The sequence below is a fragment of the Tachypleus tridentatus genome, chromosome 9 (assembly GCF_004210375.1).
Source record: "Tachypleus tridentatus isolate NWPU-2018 chromosome 9, ASM421037v1, whole genome shotgun sequence".
In the NCBI taxonomy this organism is placed as follows: domain Eukaryota; kingdom Metazoa; phylum Arthropoda; class Merostomata; order Xiphosura; family Limulidae; genus Tachypleus; species Tachypleus tridentatus.
This window is the reverse complement of record NC_134833.1, coordinates 98,826,474-98,848,092: the sequence shown is the minus strand read 5'-3', so window position 1 is coordinate 98,848,092 and position 21,619 is coordinate 98,826,474. Positions and strand designations below refer to the sequence as shown.

The window sequence follows — 21,619 nt, the reverse complement described above, 5'->3', positions numbered from 1 at the left end:
CACATACAAATAACTATGTTTGTGTGGCAGCAACTTTTGGCTCTAGGTGCTGGATACAATAATTACAGAACTGCAAGTAATCTAAATTTTACCAAATTCGGTTTTAAAGTAGTAACATTTGGGGAAGTGTACAATGTAGCGTATGTTTATTAAGTACTGTACTGAGTTATAACTTTCAAAATTTTGTTTACAGATAAAACAAGGAATATGTTTTTAAACCTTATTTAATTTAAAAAACACACACTACGTTTCGCAAAGTTTATCTCGCATCATCAAAAGGACACGAATGATAAAATAGAACTGTTGCGTTATGTGTATTTCATTGATTGATTTATTTTTACCTAGGGTTGTACGATTGCTCTTAAGGCAAAATTGAATTTATTTTTCTTAAAAGTCGCTATACGAGGTCTGTTCAAAAAATACGCGGACTGTTTGAAAATCGCGGCTCCAGTTGGTTCCAGTGGAATCCGCTTGATTTCGCTAGGTTTGCACAGATCAGCTGATTACGACGCCATTTCCCGATTGCAGATATCTTCATTTGTGTATTAGCTACGCGGTTTTAAGTGAAGTGCGATTTTTTCGTTTGGCGGATTTCAGAATGAATGACCTGAAGGAGCAACGACTTGCTGTGAAATTTTGTGTTAAACTTGGAAAATCTGCGACTGAAACTTTTGCTATGCTTAACACGGCTTACGGTGATGTTGCTATGAAGCGTACGGCATGTTTCAAGTGGCATGAACGTTTTAAGGATGGTCGACAGTCCATTGAAGATGATGAGCGTCCTGGACGTCCTTCCACGTCAACTGACGACCCACACGTCGACAAAATCAACACCCTGGTGCGGGCAAATCGACGTCTGACTGTTAGGGAGCTTGCTGAAGAGTTTGGGATATCAGTTGGATCTTGTTACGAGATTTTGACCGAAAAATTGAAGATGCACCGCGTTGCTGCGAAATTTGTGCCTCAGAACTCGTGCGTTTTTTGGCCAAACACTCGATCACTGTTCTTCCCCCCCCTACTCACCTGACCTTGCTCCTTGCGATGTTTTCATGTTCCCCAAACTCAAAAGACCCTTGAAAGGAAGAAGATTTGAGACGATTCCCGAGATTAAGGCAAATGCGACGAAGGAGCTGGAGGACATTACAAAAGAAGCGTACCAGGACTGTTTCAACAAGTGGAAACACCGTTGGGATAAGTGTGTGCGTTAGGGAGGAGAGTACCTTGAAGGGGTCCCAGACCTGTAACTTCTAAATAAAGTACATTTTGTTTTATGACGTCAGTCCGCGTATTTTTTGAACAGCCCTCGTACTATTTGAGAGTTGCGAGTCGCAATTTTCAGGCTTACTTTATTCTGAGGCCATTTGTTTGAGTTTTTTGCAGTAGATTATTTTAACACATAATAGATTGTTTGTAGGAGAGGTTTCTGTGATTGACTAGGTTGATAAATAGCCCACCCATCGTTACAATTTGTGTTTATTTTGAAGGCAGTGCCGCTAATTCTTGTCGCGATCGAGCTTTGGCAACACTGGCGTTGGGGATAAATTGCTCAATTGGGAAGAATCAGTTTTCTTTCAAAATAAATAAATCTCCTCGGTGACTCATTCTCCATTTTTCGATCTCTCCTTCTCTTCATATATATATATAGAATAATATTTTTGAGTTGGTTTGATTAATGCCCCATGAGGGACAAAGCCCCCCTCATATTTATATGCGCGCTCCTGAGCCTAGGATATAAAGATCATTGCATGAGTGTGCTGGAGAAATTGGGAATACAGTTATTAATAGAATAATTAGGTCAAAAAGGGGTTTTGGATTTTAAGTAAACATTCCTAAAGATAAATATCATACATAACATAATAGCGAAACAGTGGATCATACGCACGGCATGGCCAGGTGGGTTAAGGCGTTCGACTCGTAATCCTAGGGTCGCAGGTTTGAATCTCCGTCGCACCAAACATGCTCGCCCTTTCAGCGGTGGGGGAGTTATATTGTGCAGTCTGTCAATGAAGTGTTCTTAAAACTTTATTGTGAAATAAGTTATTTAATGTTGGCCTAGCGCGTAAGGCGTGCGACTCCTAATCTGAGGGTCGCGGGTTAGCGCCCGCGTCGCGCCAAACATGCTCGCCCTCCCAGCCGTGGGGGCGTTATAATGTGACGGTCAATCCCACTATTCGTTGGTAAAAGAGTAGCCCAAGAGTTGGCGGTGGGTGGTGACGACTAGCTGCCTCCCCTCTAATCTTACACTGCTAAATTAGGGACGGTTAGCGCAGATAGCCCTCGTGTAGCTTTGCGCGAAATTCCAAAACAAAACAACAATAAACAGTGGGCCATTTGGTACTTCATGTTGTTTAAGACTGTTACAACATACTTAATTGTGAATGAGGAATAATGAAAAGTTAAATCTATTATTCATTTTTCAGGAAATTATCGTTCTTAATTTCAAACTTTTGTGAAGTACTGGTCTCCCATTTCACGAATTAATTGTCCTGTTAGCAAAATAAAGTGTTTTTTTTCAAAATCTTAGGTTCATCATAGTATATTCAGAATAAAGCAATAAAGAATTAGAAACATTTGTCCTATTTGTACCTTGAATCATCTTATAAACTTCAATAACATAACCTTTAGAAAACAGGGCAATCAACCTTTAGAAATTGGCCCAGCATGGCCAGGTGGTTGAGGCATGACTCGTAATCCAAGGGTTGCAGGTTTGAATCTCTGTCACACCAAACATATTCACCCTTTCAGCCATTGGAATGTTATAATGTGATGGTCAATCCCACTATTCGTTGGTAAAAGAGTAGCCCAAGAGTTGGTGGTAATAACTAGCTGCCTTCCCTCTAGTCTTACACTACTAAATTAGAGATGGCTAGCGCTGATAGACCTGCAGTAGCTTTGTGCAAAATTAAAACCAAACCTTTAGAAAATTTATTTAGAGTACCTGTGTGACAGAATCGAAAGAATTCAAGAAGTAGATTGGCATATATTTGGAGAGTCAGTACTGGATACAGGCAAAACAACGAGGAGCCCATCATTGATGTCCCATGTATTTCACCAAACAATGTGGGCCAAGAGGACTCTTGTTGTCTATGAAATGTTACATTGTAGTTTCAATCAGACATCTAATATAGGTGGGAACAAATCATATAGCATGATACTTCTATCTTTTTTGATAAAGTTTGAAAAATAAACTTGCCCAATTTACAAAGAACTTGTACTCTGCTGTGTCTGAAATTAATTTTTCCTAGGCCCCAGTCACACTATTATAACCATTGGACACAAAAAAGATAATGCTTCAATACTATATATTCCATTTATAATTTTGAACATTCAACTCTGATCTTCTCTGTTCTTTACTTTTACAAGTTATAATAGTTCTAAGGACATTCAATTAAGACATAGCTAAAGATCTGTATAAAGAAACAATAACCTCCTTTGACTTGTATTCTATATTCCTGTAAATATAAGCCTAAATCCTCTTTGCTTTCACACTCACAACAACATGTTTATTGGAAGGCTTGAGAGAATGACCAATCAAAACACAAAGAGCCTTTTGATCCATAACAATATTGGGTAGATTCCTATCAAAGTACCAGTTAGCTTGCACTTAATACAATTATTTACCAACTGTTATTTATTTGCCCACTTTTCCAACTTATTCAGATTCCTTTGTAAAACAACAACATCCTTCTCACAGCCAAATTCACTTCAAATTTTAATAAACACCAGCAAACTTTGCCAATTTGTAGATTAATACCAGTTTACTGGTTACCCTCTTATCAATATTATTAATGTATATAAAAAAGATTAAGGATCCCACTATAAAGCCTTGAGGTGCTTTACTTGCAACTCAAATACAGATTGACTGAACTTAATTTATTATAACCCTTTACTTCCTCTTTTCTAATCAATCCTTAATCCAGTGAGTTAACTTATCCCCTCCTCCACTCAAATAGTTTATTTTCATTACTAATCTTTTATTCAGGTATACTAAATCTACACCTTTACCAACATTGATAGAAGCAGTGACATCTTTGAAGATGGTCAAACAAAGTTATGAGACAACATTATTCCCACTTCTGTCCAACAAAATTGTTAACTTTGTTAGGTGGCTTTGCAAGTCTTCTTTTAGTGCTTGTGTATACACTCAACAATCATATATAGGTCAATAATGAGTGATATACTTTTATATATTTCCATTATTTCTTAAACTATCCTATATCACTTCCTTCAGTACTGTTCTATTCCTTTTCTAAATCTAAAAGTGCTATCTTAATTGTCTTTTTCTTTTCTTGCCATTTATCAGTCAGAATCCTCAGGCAACTTATCACATCCATAATTGAAAATCATGATACAAATCCAAATTACTTCTCCGAGACTGATTTTTCTTGTCAGATTCTTTTATCTATTATCCTTTTGAATAATTTCATTGTGCAACTCATCAGTTTTATTCTTTGATAATTCCAATGTGTTTGGACATTGCCCTTTCTCTTGTAGATTAGTACAATTGTTATTCTTCTCTGTGGCATTCATTCAATTGCTATTATATATATTTACATAAAGGATATAGGTTAAAATTTCTTTTCTTTTTTGCATTTACATGTATGTTTAGATACTGTACTTTGTACTTCATGAATAATATTTTTGACTTGAAAGTTCATGTATACTGGTGTATCTTACTATAAAGGGTTTTCATTTTCTGAATAGCAGTGTCCATAACTATCATATTCAAATGCTTCACTAGTATAAAAACATGAACAAAATCTAATTTCAGTAACTGCCTGCTTTTTCATGGGGCTAATTATACTATCTATTAAGCATCAGTTATGAGAAAAATACAAATATAGAGGAAGATTCAATTTCAGCCACAAGATAAATATATTTGCTTAAAGATCTTTAGGTTCTTGATAGGTGAATTTCAGTAATCTATTGCCAACCCTATTTTGGAGACCATCACCATTCAGAGCATTGAATGCTAGCTTAAAATACACAGTTATGATTTTGGTGTAACATTATAAGAATGTGTTATCTCATGGTATAACAACATCAATGTACTTTAGTATCTTTACTATATGTTAAATTGACATAAATCACAATGCAAATTTTAGTTTTTATGAAAGGCTGAACACTTTTTTTAACCTCTTTCAATTCTTCCATTAATCCATCTAGTTTTTGTGTGTGATAAAAGAGACTTTTCATGATTTAGAAATAAACCCTCAATTATATAGGCATGTAAGTAAGTTTAATTTTTCACCTCCTTCAGTATTCAGTTTTTATATTGTCATTACATACTAAAGATTACCAAATCATTATTATTTTTGTGCATAAAACATCATAATACATTGTAAACTTTTTAACACTTCAGAACTAGACACTTAAAACTGAAGTAGGATTAAACAATTGATAAATAAGAGTGTAAATAATTTGAGAAAGTTTAAAATTTAGCGATTCAAGTAGAGAAAAATAACATAGAAGCCCAATGGGCTTATTTATCTTTTATATTGAGCAGAATTGTGCAAATAAGCTTCACAGCTATTTAAAGGATAATAACTTTAAGATATATAGAAAAAGGTCAATGCAGCTTTTGAAAATTGTGGTTGATCTCTCCTTGTTCAACAACATTGTTTCATAGGTTACTAATCCATGCTTATAACACATTTAATCCCAACTGATGACAACATTTATGACATTTAGTAGTTGCTTTACTAACCATTTAAGATTCTGTGCAATGTTATATTTAACAGTATATCCATGGGGGACCCATGTCAGCAGCTACTGAATAAAGTAGCTGCTGAAATGAAATAAATTAACTATTCTGAATGAAACAGGATAAGCTAAGTTACAAATAATGTCCATGATTTTAGTGTTAACAATAAAATAAAATGATTTTCAGTGTTAATAATAATGTGAAGTATGTAATGGTTTATGTTGTAGGTAGACTATAGATACTTATGATTTTGAAATAATCTTCTTTAAAATATTTGCATATGCTACTATGGCTACCAAAATTATGTAAAAAATCTGATTTCTTTTAGATCTGATATTTTGCACTCACACATTTTTGAAAAATATTATTCCATGTAACAACATATTACAGCATACTTCAGTGCCAAGAACAGATATTGCTACATTTGTAATCTGAAGGTCGAAACGTTGTTCGCTCCTCTACATAATAAATTTTCTCAACCCAAACGAGCCATTTTTACATGTATATTTATCTCTACAAGTGGGTTTTCTTGACATCACTGAATCTAAAAATGTGATTTTATGCTCATTTAAAAATTGGTTTATGATTATTTTTCCATATATACATATTATAACCATAAATTTTTAAATGATAAACAAAACACATTAAAATTAAACAAAATATGCTGTATATTTTTAAAATGTATTATTTATACGCTCATTTCTCATAATTACTAAGTCTTCCGATTGGTAGTGCACCATAATACATCGTTTTATCATATAAATTTCATCTTATGTAGTTTATTGTATCCAAAATTCCATCTTTTTAAATGTTTTGATATTGAGAATCAAATATTAATGAGAGGAAGAACAAGATCTCAACTGATCTGTGAATAACTGAGACATATTTGTATAGTTTTTTGATATAATTATTCATTACAGAAATGCTATGTAATTGAAAAATGTACAATACTGAAAAGTTGCTGTAAAATGTATTTACTTATTTTAACAACAAACAAAACAACAGCTTTGTTCTGTTTTCATTTTGTGAAAAAATTGTAAAATCTGATTCTAACTTGAGAATTAAACATAGTTGAGACTGATTGTAAATAACTTTTTATTTCTATATGAGATTGGTGCAATAATCACTTATACACACAAAAATCTGCTGCACTGTACTCAACAAAATTAAAGAACTGTCTGCGAATGTGGACGGATCACAGCAAACTACACTTAATTTTGTTTTTTCCTTAGGAAGCTACACCATGCATTATAAGTTATGTACATCAGTACAGATGAAGCTTGTTTCTTTGACATTTACTCAATTTTGCACTATTAACTGGTTTTAAACACAAAAACTGTGGAATCATATAGCTCAGGTACATGTAAATAATCCAGAAATTTTAAGTTCTAACTTTTACCTTGTAATAAAAAATATCCACAAAATAATAAATTATTAAGGAAAATTTTACCATGTGCATATGCAATAATTCTCTTACCAGGACAGTAGATTAGAAGTTACATGATTATTCTGTTGTTGTTACAACTTCTGAAAACTGAATAGCAATGACAATTGTTTGAGGTATAATGTGTGTATATTATGTGAATTATTTTAACAGATAATTCTTTCACATTATATAAGAAGAAAATAAAATAAATTACATAAGAGACAACTTAAACTTGAAAACAAAAAAATCCATACAAAGAGCTCAAAACAAGAAAATATTTTAAGCACCATTAGCAAATTTACAACTTGGAAGTATAATACATCAACTTCTACGAATGTTTTATATGTATCAGTAACTTACAGATAAAACACTTGCAGGGTTCAAAAACTTAGTGTCTAATTTAGACTTTTTCAAGTACTTCACACTTTAATGTTTTTCAAATTAAAAGAGTTAGTTCACTGAACTTACAGATTAAAGACTTGTATATATTTTAATACTTACTCATAACCCTTATACTATCAGGTTTATACAGATCTCAGTTCACCTTTTCAGATCAAAGAATACCTTAAAAGTTTTGAAATATGCAATTACAGGTTTAAGTATTGTTTTCGACTAGCTAGATCTAACCAAGATCATACTTATGCTAATAACTTGGTCTGGGTCACCCAAGCTAGGCTGTAGAGAAAAGAAAAGTTTTTGGTAAAATAATAGCAGTTGAATTTAAATAACAATACAAGTTCAAGTACTTGTCAAACAATTTCTAGAGTATTCACGATAACAGTAATATTCCTGACACTGTTTCAAATTAATATATTTTAGAGCTTTCCATATAGAGCAGTTACAAGGTTCAACAACATCCATGCTTAAGAAAATGGTAACCAAATTAAACTAAGTTAAAATAGTCCAATGGAGATGATCTGAAATTACAACACCAACAACAGTTGTCAACCTTACAATTCTGTTTTTACTAATACAGTGGGTGTTTCTTTACTGGTATCATTAATAGAAAATATTTCTTTCTACTTACTGGTTTATTGACAGTGTTAGAATGTCTTTTTTCTTTTGTTGACAAACTCTTAACAACTCTGCAGCCAACACATCAGAATAAGCCTGTTAACATTTTGAGACTTCACATTTCATTTCAGTTTACTGAACTATTTAATATGTGCATATTCTCTTTTAGCAGTTTTACAGAATATTTACATAAACAGATTATGACATTTCCTTAACCATTTTATATTTAATATTTGTATTCATAATCTTGCTCTGTTCCTAATTTTAATTATTAAATAAATATTGGTAGAATCTTTCATAATTTAAAACAATCTAATTTCTTTTTATTTTAAGCAATTATATTCTAACATAAAGATAAAGTTACTAAAATAGAATGCCTGATAGTAGGCTTAAGACAACTGGCTGAAGCTATAGAATACCCTCACTTTATCTGCATTTTTTTTAGGGAGGTTAACTTTCTGATTTAGGTTTTGCCTATATGTAAATGATTCTGTTTTTACCACAGTTTAAAGACCTAACATTTTCTTCTCTTTTTGAATAAAAACTATGAAATAATGTAACATGAAAACAGCTAAAACTTAAGAGTTCTGATACAAATTACTTAAGCTGTTTAAAGCTGTCACATTCTGTTAAACTATCAAAACAGTAATACTATGAGTTTTGTAATATATAAAGAAAATCACACTTTAAAGAATTTCAAACCCAATATCATTTCTTAAACATTATGATTCACAGGTAACTGTTTAGCAGCTTATAAGATGCACCATCAACTGTTTTTACATTTGAATTTGGGTAATGTTTGTGAAGTGTTAATGAACTTTGTACATCATAACATTAATACTACAAAAAATTTCCCATTCATTTTTGTTTATTATAAACTTATCCAAAGGTAAAAATAACTTGCATTAGGTTATCTTACTGTGAAACACAAAAACATTCTTTAAACAAAGTATTTTTATTCTGTTCCAAGTCTGACATCAAGTATCACATGATAGTTCTACTTCAAGCTCCAAACATTTGAAAGTGAAATGGCTGAGTAAGTTACAACTAACATTTCATGTTTTTGCAATAACAACCCAGTAAGAGTGCTAAAAAAAAGTATGGCTTTTATAGCAGCTCAAACACAGTGTTCTATGTTATCATTCAAAATGGATTAATTAAAGCCATGATACTGGTGTCAATGAAACAACCTGCAGTAATGAGGTCACTAAACTGTTTGGCCCTAGCCCTAAAACATTTAGCTAAGACTCCCCTCTGACTACTAAAACACTTCATATCTAGTTGAATAGTTCTATTTTTATATATTTCATTAGAACAAAAATAATTAAAGATTACTGATTAAAAGCAGAAACCAAATTTATGGCTAAGTGAAATGCTAATTTTATGAAATTTAATTATTTTGTGTATTTAATACTTATGTTAATTAATAGTACTCTCTATATCGTAAAAGTTCCTTCAAGTACAATACTAGTCTTAAATGTAAAGTATAAATATGAACTAACTACATAATACATATTACAATTTAAGAAATATATAAATTTAATTATGTCATTCAATTTGTTGTGTATACCAGGAACAGTAAGTAGGATGAAGAGAGTGGCACTAGTAGTAACATCCATTTTCTATCTATGCAATACATTTCTAAACTAACCAAATGATAATGGTAGTGCTTATTTAATTACTTGCACTTTGCAGTCTTAAATGAAGCCATGTATTAAATTTTAGTACAGATTATGTATCTTTACTTCACCATTTACTACATATTCTTTTATATATATATATATTAGAAATTTATTATCAATACTGTCATGTGAAACTTTAGATAAATGATTTTGTGTAACAATACTTGCCTGTTTTGATCAAATTCAAGTAGAAAGCCAGGTGAAATGGTACAACTGGGTGACTGTTCATTAGGTAAACACAAGTCCCTCACATTGCTCCTGCTTTCATTTGCATGTAAACAAAATATTCCTCATGTGGAGTGCTAGTGGTTAAATCCAAAAGTTAAAAATGATAAAACTACACTAGAGTGGATATCGTTAATGGCTTTCTTGACCACAAATAATAAATAATTACAGGGATTATACACATCAATTAACCTCCAGATTATTTCAGACTGCTTGAAATTAGAATAGGCCCTGGAATTGTAAAAATATAGCTTCGAAAACATTTACTATCTTTGCTTTAATAATTCTGATTTTAAATAATTAGCATAGTTTATGTCATGAAAGTTAATGGATTTCTTTTATTAGTGAACTTATAATAAACACTGGAATTTCCCCAGATATCATATGCATGACATCATTCACACAATAGGCCAACCTTTTTGTGTGCACATGTACCAAAATGACTGCAAATTGTACCTTTTACACTGTTTGTTTTTTTACACTGAGATATTAGAATTATCAGAACATAATACATGTGTTAATAACAATGAGGAATTGTGCCTTTCAGTCATACTGGCTAATAAAATCCAAAATCAATGTCACAAAATCTTTGGTGGTTATATTGGAAATTATTCAATATTGCAAGCATGGGAGAATCTGCCAGCCATGACTGGCGAGAAATGTAAAGAATAAGTGAGGCAATAGTAAAAAACAGCATGTTTGAAGAACATTCTTGCAACAGCCAACAAGATAACCAATAAAGGTGCTACAGCTAAACATCACAAAAAATACTTGGAGAATCCTTGCTGATGCTAAGCCTGACAATGAAAGAAAGAGCACCAGTTGAACTGAGAAGTTTTGAAATTATCTGATATAAAACAATAACAATTATTACAATATTACATAATAACAGACAAAAAAAAGTACAATAAAATGGGCAATTGATATTCTGTATTTTATTTTTAACTCTCTACATTTCATTGCAAGAACTGTCAAGCCATGCAGAGACTTTTCATTAAAATAAAGAACTTTTGTAAATCTGTGAAGCTATGTATGTCAGTCTATTTTATTTTTTCTTAAACATTTCTTGCATTAAGTATGTATGAAATACTAGAAATTTTGTTTCCGCTTCAGCTTAACTGTTTTCTATTCCTTTCCAGAATCAATATCTAGATTACCTTTCCACAATCAGCATCTAGATTACCTCAGTGTGAATGGGAAATTAAAAGAAGAGCTGCTATAGAGAACTTGAGAGTCAGCACAACTACAAGATGTTAAATGTTAGCAGTAATGAGTAATGGACTCCATTCAAGGTTGGGCTTTGAACAATCCACACACAAAAAGTTAGGACAGACTCATAAATATTACTGTTATATGTTTTCCGTGTTTACGACATAACTCACCAAAATACAGAAGGTTTAAAAACCACAAATTATGTGATATATAACAAACATATCTCAAACTAGTTGTTTTAAGTTCTGCTTCAGTTGAATGTCCCCTTCAGGATTGAATGAACAATTTTCTTCCATTTAATATTTCTGACTGACTGTTTGCTTTTTATCATTTACTGTGACCTAACTTTTGCATCCTTAAATCTTGTTTCTCTCTATCTTTAATGAGTAGTTCAGTATCTAATAAAAGGAAATTTATTGTATTTTCTCATCCTTATTTTGAACTACCTTGATGTATTTTTCCATTCATAATCATTTTCATAAATTAATAAGGAACATTACAAGTTTTACTATATTGTTTTGTTCACATGGTTTTCCAACAGTAAATGTAAATGCAATGCAATGTATATGTTCCATTTCTTTACTCTGGCATTGTTATTTGAAATTATTTCACATTTAGTTTTATAAATATTTTTGGCACAACCGGATGAATGTAGAACAAATGTTTTCTTCCTAACTTTTATTGGGCTTAGGTTAGGGGATGTGAAACTGTAAAAACTGTTCAAATGTTTTTGAATGAATTTAAGTATTAACTTAAATAATATATTTTACATACTGTACAATGTAGTTAGTTGCTTTTATGTCTCTCATTCATTAGAAACCTATACATAAAATGAGTTTTGTGCAAGTTTCAGAGCAATTTACAAACTGAGGAAGTTGACAGCTCAAAAGCTTTGCTTGGACCCAGAAGTAGAATTATCACGTGGGTTACTATATCACAAATTAGTAATCATATTGCTGTGTTTGCTCGGTGTTCCAGTTCTATAAATTCATTGTCATTAATATTTAAAAGATCAATTTGCATTATCTACACTAGACTACAAACAGTCATAATGGAAATAAAGAAACTGGAATGTTGATAAAGTTAATCAAATTAAACCATAAGGCATTTACAAAATGTTTTAATTACACGATATTGTCACTTATACTAATTCATTTTAGAATTCAAAGTTTTGTGTGTTGATACGTTCAAATACCTCAGAGTATGTAATAAGGTTGAATACCTTTTAAACACTTTAGATTTATTGCAAAAAACAAACTAATGTGTAACTATTTTCTTACTGTAAGTAGCTTCTATTACTAAGGCACACACGTTTGTTTGGCTTCAGGCAAGTACTGAATCGACCAATTAATAAACTCACACAAATTATTTACCTTAAATGTACATTAATACCGAAATATGTATGAGTGTCAGAATACTCTTAATATACTTTTCATTTATTTTTGAACCTATCATATAGCTGTCTCTTGCTTCATACATGTGTGTATATATACATATATATATATATATATACATATCTTGTAAAACTGTAAAACCAGAAAAACCCATACAAAGAATCCTGCTACTCACAAATGACTAGGGCAAATAATCATTTCAGAAATAATTTGGATAATTTTTTGGCAAAGCTATATTTCAGAAATTTGCAACATTAAAGAGTGAGAACCAGACTTAGCACATACATGAGCTACAATCTGTCAAAAATTCACAAAGATGCTCTGTTTCACTCTCATCATAGTAAGAAACATGCTAACTATTCTTATCACTCATGTCCAATATGAAGGTAATATACAATATGGTCATCAGAACATTATTGCTCTCATAACTGTAATCTAGATTCTCAATGTGGAATGCTGTAATTTTAGTGATGCTAGATTTCCTTGAAGTACTATTTTGAGGATGCCTTAAAAACCTTCAGCAAATTAACGCTGCTGTATTTCACTGACCTTTAGTCCAATTATTTTCTTTGAAAATGTCTCCAGCAAAACATATTTCATTTGCATTCATCATCATAGCTACTAACGATGATCACCGGAATGTCTGAAAAAACATTTTCAGAACTTGTGAAAATATCAATTTCTTGTTCACTGTCATTTACCCTCTCTTTTAAAAGCTGCCCAGGTGAGTATTTCATAGTGCTGTCAAACTGACAGGTTGTTTTATCAACTGTCTCAAACCAGTGACTAGATGCTTCCTCTTCAGAATTGCTGGACACACTGATTTCTACTTTGGCGTTATTAAATGTAGGACTAAATGTTGAATTTTCTTTACTAGTTTCATAAGGTTGATGAGATATTTCTTGGAACTGGTGACTAGATCTACATGTTTCTTCAAAGAGGATAAACTTCTGATCAGGTTCAGAAACTTCCTTATGATTATAACCACAAACAGGAGTTTCTACTTCAAAATGGATTTCCAATTCCGAATTCTTTTCAGTTGTGTCAATTTTTGAATTATGTTTACATGTGTCTGCTTTAATGTTACTACACTGACTTTCAGACTCTAAAACTTCTCTGAACCATAAGGATTCTTTTGTATCTTCCACGCTACAGTTCAAACTCAGTGTTTCTTCACTGTTATTTGCATTATGTACAGCAGTTAAATTTTCATTATCACCTTCTAGTTCCTCTAAATCCTCCTCAGGTTCTTCCAGAATGGTATCCATGACATCTACAATTGGGAGATCTTCTAGGTAAGCATCTGGTAAAGTCCCCACTGGCCATTGAAGCTCAATAGCCATTGTGTTTGGTGTATCTGCTACATCATCATCATATTCAAAATCACTGTCTCCTTCAATACCAATATCTTCTGAGTGGTCAGAGTCATCAGTACTTTTCACAATTCCATCAAGGCTTTCATCCCTGGAAGATTCTGTTTCACTATAATTGTTTTCTGAAGAGCTTGTTACATCTTCAAGTTCTTCATACTGGTTTTGAATGTTTCTGTCTGCAAGTAATTCCATATCATCTTCTCCATTTTCATGCTGGTCATCAAAGTTTCTGTCAACCAGTGATTCAGTACCATCTTCAAATTCTTCATACTGGCTTTGAATATTTCTGTCTGCAAGTGATTCCACATCATCTTTTCCTTTCTCCAACTGGCCTTTAATGTTTCTGTCAACCAGTGATTCAGTGCTATTTTTAAGTTCTTCATACTGGCTATATTTGTCTGTAGGTGACTCTGTTTCTTGATCTCTCTTCTCTGACTGGTTATGAATGCTTTTGCAACCCAGTGATTCCATATCATCTTCTAATTTCTTATGTTGATTGTGTATATTACTGTCTGTCTGTACCTCTGTATCATCCAGTTTCTGTGACTCGGTGTCATTTCCTACCTTTTCTTGTTTCTTCCAAATGTTTCTGTCAGCCAGTGACTCTGTGTCATCTTCTCTTGTCTCCTGCTGCTTCCAAATGTTTCTGTCAATCACCAAGTTAGTTTCATCTTCTAATTTCTTATTTTGGTTCTGAGTATTTTTGTCTATGAATGACTCAGTGCTATCTTCTAGCTCCTTATGGTGGTTTTGGATGTTTCCATGTGAATAACTGCCATCAAGTATCTCATGCTGGCTCTGAATGTTTCTGTTTATAAATGACTCATCACTATCTGGCACTGTAACCTGATTATCACTGTTTCCATCTATAAGTAACTCACTGTTATTTAGCTTCACATTCTGACCTTGCATGTCTCTGTCTATGAATGGCTTGATGCCATCTTCTAGTTTTTTATGCTGATTTTGAACATTTTTATCTACATATGATTCAATGTAGTTTTCTAGTTCTTCAGGATCTTTGTGTATGCTTTCATCTACAGAAAATTCAGGTTCTTTATAAATTTCATGAAATTTCTGTAACTTATATTTAAGATTTTCTTGGCAAATACCAGAAATTTCAAAGTGAAAATCAGAGTGGAAACATTTATCACTATGGCTATCATTTTCATCACAAAAAGATTCCTCAAAGCATGGATTGTTTTGTTTCATTATCTCGGGACATTCTTCTTTTTCTTGAAAATAGGAGAAGGTTTTTGTAGGATGTGTTGGTAATACTGCAGAAAAGAAAAAAATATTTGTACAATAAGTAGGTATAAATCTAAAAGCACATTCATAAACACAATAAGCTCTTTTTTAAAGGTAGAATGAAATATTCAGAATAATAATAATTTTATGGATAATCTTTTAATTAGGTTTTATTAATATAATACAAAATGGCAAACAGACATTGAAGATTCATTAGTACATCTTTAAAACATTATAATAAATTACTTTACTAAAAATGGACACAAGTGTTTTAACTACAAACTGACAGATCTCATTTCACAATGAATGAATGGAAAATTCCTAACAGCAAACAGTAAGATTATGATGTTTCTGCAAAATTTTATACATTTCTTTAATAAATCAATTTGTTTTTAATATATAATCTGTTCAATTTTTTATCATAAAGATACTTTAGATACCTGAGACATGTTACTAGTTCTGTTTCTTCATTTAACTTATTGTTTTCACACATATGTAAATTGTAAATGTGTAACTGCCTCTATAATATACAAAGCTATATGTTTGAATTCTTATTTTACAGTTTGTAGACGAGTATGCAAAATCAACCATTTGGAAAATATACTACCTTTTCTTATACTACTTTACAAGTTATTTTATATCTAACAGGCCAGAGGTTTTCAAACTGGGCCAGCAGGAAAGGGTTGAAACAAATATGCAAAATACATCACATTGCTAAGTTACTCAGTATCTATAGGATTACTGGGTTGGGAGGCTCAGTCAGAGTGCAAACTTTTCTGGTGGGTCTTGTGCTGAGAAAGTTTGGGAACCCATGGAATAGGCTATAAATTATTTTTTTTAAGTTTTCAACTTCTCAGATACTTGAGACATTTTTAAAAACTCTCATGATTTGTTCTTTGGATTCATCTTTACATTAGGTCTTTTCAGGAATTTAAACTTTAAAAGAGGTGATAAGGTAAATCGTATAATACTTTAACAAGAAACTGGTGAGAATAATTTATTTTTTCTGGTGCTTACTTGATATCCCTGGCAATATAAGTACTGGAATTTTACAAGATGTCTATAAACTGAAACGTCCACAAAGAATTCAGAGAATAATACATGTGAACACTTTATATAAAGTTTTTAGTTTTTCACATATACAGTAGTTGTTGTATGTCTTAAACTTCCATATTTAGCCATTTCTGCACAGATGAAAGTATTCAAATACTGTAAAATGAACAATACACTGTACTTTGACAGAATTAGAGCTGAGTAATGAAAAATATTATTAATTTTTGCAGTACCTCTACTTGTCCATTTCACAGATGTGACCAATTTTAATTCATTACATCTAGATGATCATTTAAAGAGTATGCTAAATATCTTGAAAAAAAAAGTGATTTTTCATACAAAGTCCAACACTTGTGATTTATACATTAATTAGCAAAGTATTACACTCAATTCTAATTTAATTAATACAATCAAATGAAAAATAACCTTCTATACTATCAAGATCATCTTCTCCAGTCTCTGCAAGTTCTTCGTCAGTTATACCCACAATTGTGTACAAACTTGTGCTTTGATGCGCTGACAAGGGTAAAGGTTTATAACGGATAAAATTATTGTAGCTATCCTTCAAGTCTTCCACCTCAATAACATCCTCCTCTACATCCTGATCATCATCCAATGATGGTTGGAAATCCCAATCTGAAAGGTCAAACTCTTTATAAGTCATATCATATAAGCACTTACAAACACACTGCTTGTCACTTATTTGTGTGTACCATATACTAAACTAACATTCAAGTTTCACAGCAGAGTTTTGGCATTAATGAACCTGCTCACAGAGTGGGGCACTTTGTTTTCTTGCAAAAACTGAACATGCAGCTAATAGAATAATTTTACACATTTCTTGTTATGGTATAAATAAGACAAAAATACTACTTAGGCTCTCAGTAAAACAGAAGAAATAATTTCAATGTTGCAAATAATCTTCTCACACATGAAAAAGCTTAAAATTATAGTAACCTGTTGTTAAAGGTTTTGCTTTTAACTTTTTATACAAAATCTATTATGATTGCCTGAAACAAAAAAGTACTGTAAAATAATACTTTCTGTATAATTTCAGTAGTTTTCAATAATAATAATTTGCATCTTGGCAATCTCTAGAAGTCTATTGATGCAAAGCACATATAGTATGCAATATCTGCCTTTTACTGAATTGTTTCTTGTGACAAGTACCAAAACAAACTCTTGTTTTGTAAAATAACAGTTTATCTATTTTTGTAACTATGTGTTGTACATATCACTGATGAATATTACTGTCATAGCATTTTGTTGGAAATAAGTAGAACAGATCTACTACTTAGGCTTAGCTTTCCTGACAACATCACAAATTTAAGAGATCATTTAAGCTTTACGAGAAAATAAAGTAGATGTTAGCCTAGTTAGACAAGCTGTTTTGTTTTAATAAACAATGATTTGAAATATTTGGAATCCTCCAATAAATAATAAAATTCTGTAATCCCAACATGTTTGCAAAATTCCTACCGATTCCTAAAGCATTTGAGAGCCCATTACATAACAATACATATTCTTTACAGAGCTACTGTGGACAATGTGTGTAGCCTTAGCATGACAAAGCCTGAAAATACAAAGAAAGGATTAAAACTGGTGTAATAAAAAAAGAATTATGTTGTTATGTAATTTACCCCAAAAACCTTCTACAGGATCTGTGATGAAGGTCACTTGGCATCAATGTTGACCACATAATTACCTTCCACTTCAAGAAGTTTTAATTAATTGTTTACATTATGTTTCCAGAGTACTAGTGAAAGAGAAACTTGTTAGAAGGGAGATGACTGTCAAAGGAGGTAAACCAAATGTTTAGATTGAGACTTTAATAGTAACTTTGGTACTTGACAACTACTTATATTTTTATTGAGAATGTTAAATTCAAAGGAAAATATTAACATAATACAGATACATAACATAACTGGTGTATGCATATTGCCAAAATTAATCCTTGTAATTTTGGTTACAGCTGGTTGGATATTTTTCATGAATAAAAACTAAGTGGACAGTGACTTGCCTTATTTATAGAACTAAAAGAACAGTGTTTTCATTGTTTTTAGATGCTGTAATATCCTTTAAAGGCAGAATACCAACAGTATAGGTAGCCCAATTAACAAATAATGGTGAGGTGAAAGATTCAGATTTAAAAAATTATTTTCTGCTAATGCTTGTGTAAATAGGTTTAACAAATTAATTTTTTTTCTATACCTGCATAATTTCCATAGTCTAGGTTCCAGCAAAAATCTTCTATATTACCTACATCTTCCAGGTCATCATCACTATCTACTTCTGGTGGATAACTGTATACATATACTGGATGATCTTCATGAAAGGATACACTTTTCTTCATTCCAAGTAGCTGCATTAAATAACATTACCTTTTTTAAAATACTATCCTGGAATACATTTACAATGCAACTATATCTACTTGTTTGCCTCACTCAACTATACAGTTACAGTGTCTACCAAATGGTCAATACCTTGAAAACTAAAAGGCCCAGCATAAATTTAACTACAATCTTTTAAGATTTAAGAAACAAAATTCTTTAAAATGAAAACACAAAACTCAAGCTATTTTTAAATCAATATGATTTTCTACTATTTTTTAAATTAAAATATATATTCAAGCAGTTGGATACCTAGCTATAATAATGCACACTTTTAGCTCTTAACATTTATTCTATAAACATTGAATCTTTCCTTTGGCCAATCAGCTTCAATCTTAGAAGAAAGAAAAGTTATAATTATAAGAATTTAAGTGAGTTGTATGCTAATTAGAACAGATTAATTAAATGAAAAAAAAAGGAAGATTCACAAAGAAGCACCAGAAGATTGGGTCACAGAACAAAGATCTCTGATGTACATATAAAGCTTTGGCTTTCTGACAATAACTCTATATGCTTAGAAAAATTTCCTTCAGCTGATGTATCCATCAGATAATACCTACAATGAAATTATCTGTAAATGTTCTAAAACCATTTTCTTCTTTCTGAAATTAGGCATTTTTGTATGACATATTGATAATTCTTTCATAATGTTTTAAAAAAACAGAAATCTGCTTTCACTGTATTATGTAACCATTTATTTCTTTTCCCATCTAATGCACTTCTGTGATGCTCAGTTCATGAAGGAGGTTTAACTCATTCATAAAACCTCTATCCAAAACACGCACATCATCTCAAAATAAATATGATGTGTAAATGCTGCATCAATATGTCATTCATCAGCAAGGTATGGAACAATAACAATGCAATGTACCAACCAACAGATACAAAAATTGTTAGTGTGAGAAGTGGCTGCTACTTGTTCATACTAAAACTTTGTACTTGGAATAACATTTTCTTGTACGTGTTCTTATACCTGCCATCTAAACGTAAGATGCCAAGAAAATATCAATTCTTTGCAGTTGATATGTCCATATACAAGATATAGTGGGACAAGATCAGCATTAAAAGCAAAACAAGTCAAATGTATAGCTTTCTCTAGAGCAAAAGTATTTTCCATAATGTAAATTCTAAAAATCCTGTTGGATAACTGGTACAGAGCTGAATGAATAAAACCCTCAACCAGGTTTGTTGAGACAATATCTAAGTATTCTTCAAAGATGGTATCCTATAAGAAAGGTCATTACATAAACTCTTGGTCATTTCAGTCAAATTAAAGAATTTACTATTAAGTAGCTCATGATACCTAACAAAGTATATCTCATGATCATTTTGCTATTGCACATATATACTACAATATTATTTTCATCTAATATTAAAATTTTCTGTAAAGCTGTGATAATCAGATACAAGATATAATTCTTAGTAGCTGAAATGATCATCAGCTACCTTAATCTATTTTCTTTTTTACTTAACTATCGGATACTAATTTCTATTTAATTTTTATCCAACATTTCAGCTGCTAACTTGTTACCACCTTCAGATAGTTGTGGCCAGAATTTGAATATGGGTCTTATTAAAAAGGCTGGTGTGCTATCCACTTATCTGAGGGTTTCCCCCATTATGTCTTTATCCAATAAATACAACTGAATGTTTATTTAGGTTTTGTTTCAGTACTGTGAAACATCTCTACATGGCATACTTACCAATTAAAGTACACTTACATCATATAAGTCATTTATTATTAATCAGTACTGTGAAGCATTTCTACATATACTTACCAATTAAAGTAGACCTACATCACGTCAGCTATTTATTACCGATCAGTACTGTACGCAACTTCACTTAGCATACTTACCAATTTTGTTTAAAGTTAAATTAATATTACTTTTTAAACAAATATGGCCCTTTCTTTCAGCCGTGGAGATGTTATAAGTGGTGGTCATTCCCACTATTCATTGGTAAAAAAGTACTTGTATACACATGTATTTGCTGTAACCATTACAGCTGTAAATTATACCTAGTATTTGTTAAGACAGTTTCTAAAGACTCAAATACTCAGAACAAAAATCACATGCTTGAGATACTGTACAGACATTACTTCATTCAAATATTTTTTTGTTAACTCTACAGCATACTGTTCTAAAATGTTCATAATAGTCTGTCTCATCAATTGTTGGAAAATTTTCTAAATTTATTTATTTGACTTGAAAGTGGAGTATAATAATTAAAGAACCACATAATATTGAAATAACATTGTATTGTTACTTCATGTGCACAGTTCATTACAGTGAGCTTGTTTATGATAGGCATTGTGTGAACTTAAGGGATGTAGGTATTAAAAGTAAATATACAAGTGCTTAGAATCTAACCTTAAATAATTCAACAGGATTTGTATTTCGATTTCTTAGAAATAAACTTCCAAATGAAAATAATCCATTATTTTTAATATTATTATATTTATTGATGACACTAATCCTTCTAAAACATATCTTAAATATTTTCTTAACTTTCATTTTCATAAAACTTCTATCCTCACACAAAGGTCACTGCTGGTCCACATTAAAAAGGGGAAAAAAATAGCAGTATGATACATATTTCTGGTTATGATGAGAATTGCTGGTACACAACTACTCTGAAGAAAGAAGTGATGGTATGCAGTACCAGAAAATATTGGCCAATTTTTATATTTTCCTTCATCTAAAGCAATGTACATAATGCGTATGTGTATTGCAGCACTTCTCGTTTTGTCAGCATATAACATTTGATAACACATATAGAAAAGATCCCTAATTTCAATAAGTTAGGAGCCATGACAAGAATATAGACTAACAGTTATCTGCAAGCTCAATCACCTGAATTTATAATCACCTGAAATACCATCACATATTTTTACTATACATG

The 21,619-nt window shown here is 31.5% G+C and overlaps 1 protein-coding gene across 6 annotated transcripts in view; it reads right to left on the bottom strand.

Moving 5' to 3' along the window:
• Positions 1 to 6,782: 6,782 nt before the first annotated feature.
• Positions 6,783 to 21,619, bottom strand: part of LOC143225852 (uncharacterized) — a 77,274-nt gene continuing 62,437 nt past the window's right edge. For 4 of the 6 annotated variants that reach the window (XM_076455979.1, XM_076455984.1, XM_076455980.1 and 1 more), the window contains 3 exons: positions 18,540 to 18,690; positions 16,755 to 16,964; positions 6,783 to 15,304 (listed from right to left, as the gene is read on the bottom strand). In XM_076455979.1, the coding sequence (XP_076312094.1) occupies positions 13,254 to 15,304; positions 16,755 to 16,964; positions 18,540 to 18,690 (2,412 nt within the window). In that variant the 3' untranslated portion in view covers positions 6,783 to 13,253. The remainder of the gene's footprint in view (positions 15,305 to 16,754; positions 16,965 to 18,539; positions 18,691 to 21,619) is intronic. The other 2 variants (XR_013014107.1, XM_076455983.1) reach the window with 2 other exon arrangements.